This window comes from Orycteropus afer, unplaced genomic scaffold, assembly GCF_000298275.1.
Source record: "Orycteropus afer afer isolate SDZICR_OR568_19922 unplaced genomic scaffold, OryAfe1.0 scaffold04001, whole genome shotgun sequence".
Lineage (NCBI taxonomy): Eukaryota > Metazoa > Chordata > Mammalia > Tubulidentata > Orycteropodidae > Orycteropus > Orycteropus afer.
This window is the reverse complement of record NW_006925588.1, coordinates 2,088-4,552: the sequence shown is the minus strand read 5'-3', so window position 1 is coordinate 4,552 and position 2,465 is coordinate 2,088. Positions and strand designations below refer to the sequence as shown.

General features: G+C 39.9%; 1 protein-coding gene across 1 annotated transcript; it reads right to left on the bottom strand.

Annotated features, from left to right (window-relative positions):
* Positions 1 to 1,505: 1,505 nt before the first annotated feature.
* On the bottom strand, positions 1,506 to 2,386 carry LOC103213503 (olfactory receptor 7G2-like; the record flags this gene model as incomplete). The annotated part of the gene is given in 1 exon segment (XM_042783508.1): positions 1,506 to 2,386. A coding segment is annotated over 1 exon segment (881 nt), but the record flags the coding sequence as incomplete, so codon positions are not given.
* Between the last annotated feature and the right edge of the window lie 79 nt (positions 2,387 to 2,465).

Genomic DNA, 2,465 nt, shown 5'->3' with positions numbered 1-2,465 from the left:
AGACAATAAAACGTGTTGGGCCTAAGATTATAGCCAGTGCTCTAAGACTCCAGTGATTCCCTTCATTTTACTCAACCCCGTGTCTCTGGGTCAACTCTGTCAGAGAACAGTAAGAAGCAAAGCAAGACAAGGTGACTAAGAAGAAAAGTAAAATTCACTCCATTCTTTTCAATAAATCTATTAGAAGAAATCAAACAAAATGGTAAACATCAAAAAGATTACCAACTTTCACCATTCCTACCCAATAATTATTCATTTCATTATATAATAGAGGCTAGAAAGAGTGTGTAATAGATATTAAAATAAAGAGACAAGCAAATATAACTGCTGAAGCAAGTGTAAAAATACATGAGGGCTAAAGAGTTGCATGACTCATGGATATTTGCTAGACTGAAATACAATTGTAAGAGTTAAGTTTCACTGAGCATTTATTATGTGACAGGCATTGTCCTAAGAGTTTGTAATTGTTAGGGCTGACTTCCTAATGGCATTACACTCCAAATGATCAGTTAAAAGATAACACAGTAATCATTCCCCCCACATTAGAAATTAGATTAAGAAGGAGCATACAATTCTACTGTCATTGGTGATGGAGGGTACTTCAGCTTCCATTGGCTACCATAAAAATAGTCACCACAAATTTGTTACTTAAAAAGTGAAACTTACTACCTCACAGTTCTGAAGGCTGGAATTCAGCCACCAAGGGGTCCGCAGGGTTTTACTGCATTTGAAGGTTCTGGGGGAGAATCCATTCACTACCTTTTCCAGCCTCAGAAAGAGCTTGGTGGCTCCAGGTATTCCTAAGCCTTTAAGCACATCACTCCCATCTCCCCCCCGTGGTCCTCTTACTTTTTTCTGTGTCTTCTGCACTGTCTATGTTACAAGACTGCACATGATTGCACTCAGGCCTATCAGGAGAATCCAGGATTAATCTCTTTTTGGAAAGACCCTTTGTTCAATTAAGGTAAAACTCACATTTTATCGTATCAGTAATATTCCCAAGTTCCAAGATTTATAATATGGACACATGATTTTTGAGGCAAGGACCTAATCCAATACAGGAGACATGTCTTCTGATGACTTCATTAACCAATGTATTAACAATAGGTCCAGGTAGGAAATTAAGCTTTCTCTCTGGTGTCATGTGTGGTATTCCATCTGCATCAGCTACAGAGATTAGGAGATCATGAGGGCAAGTACTTCTAGGATGAAGCCACCTCATGCAGGACTAATGAAATACTACTGTCTATTTCTCTGGTACATTCCCTACCCCTGAAGTCCTTCTAATGGAAGACATAAGTGTTTGATATTCTTTTAATTCTGAGTACAAAGACTTCTTCACTGATGATGTTCAAATATCCCACATTCATCTAGGACCACAGAAAATATAATTATACCATTTTGTAGACAATGAAACTGATGTGGTTGATGGTGATGGTGACCCACAGGGGGGAGTTTACAAGTGACAGGTCTTAGTAATAAGTGAATTGCCAGAAATGACAAAGTCACTTTAAAAAAGATATTCTATCAATGATTTTTCTCAAGATTAGCTGTATGTCTCTGTTCCTCAGGCTGTAGATAAATGGATTAATCATTTGAGGCACCACAATGTACATCACTGAGACTATTTCTGTTTTCTTGGAAGAGGGTGTAAATGTAGAAATGATATACACACTCAAGCCTGTCCCATAGAATAAAGAAACAACTAAGAGGTGAGACCCACAGGTGGAAAAAGCTTTATACTTGCCACAAGCTGATGGTAGTCTCAAAACAGAGGAGACAATCTGAATGTAAGAGAATATGATCTCAGAGAGAGTGACACCACACAATATGCAAGCCGCAAAATATATTAAGATGTTGTCGACAAGGTTACTGGAACAGGCGAGCTTGAGGACCTGAGCAAGTTCACAGAAGAAGTAAGGGATTTCTAGGTCTGTGCAGAAGGAAAGCTGTAAAACCATCAGACTATGCAGCAGGGCATCCACCACATTAATAAACAAGGAAAGTAGAACTAGCAGGCCACAGAAGGAAGGGTTCATGATGACTGTGTACCTCAGTGAGTGTCAAATGGCCACATAGCAGTCATAGACCATTGCTGCAAAAAAAAAAAAAAAAAAATCCAAACCTGTAAAACTGAGGACAATGAAAATCTGTCTGAGGCAGCCTGTGTAAGTGATGTTCTGATTCTGCATGTGGATGTTCACCAGCATCTTTGGGATAGTGGCTGTGATTAAGCAGATGTCAGTAAGGGACAGATTGGAGAGAAATAAATACATGGGGTTGTGCAGGAGGGAGTCAGAGCTGACAGCCAGAATGATGAGCAGGTTTCCAAAGAGAGTGGCCAGGTACATGGCCAGAAACAGGCTGAAGATGAGGAGCTGCAGTTCTTGTGGTAGATCTCACCATATAATTGATTGCCAGTCTCCTCATGGGGATGAACTACCACCAGCTGCCCAGCTACTCAA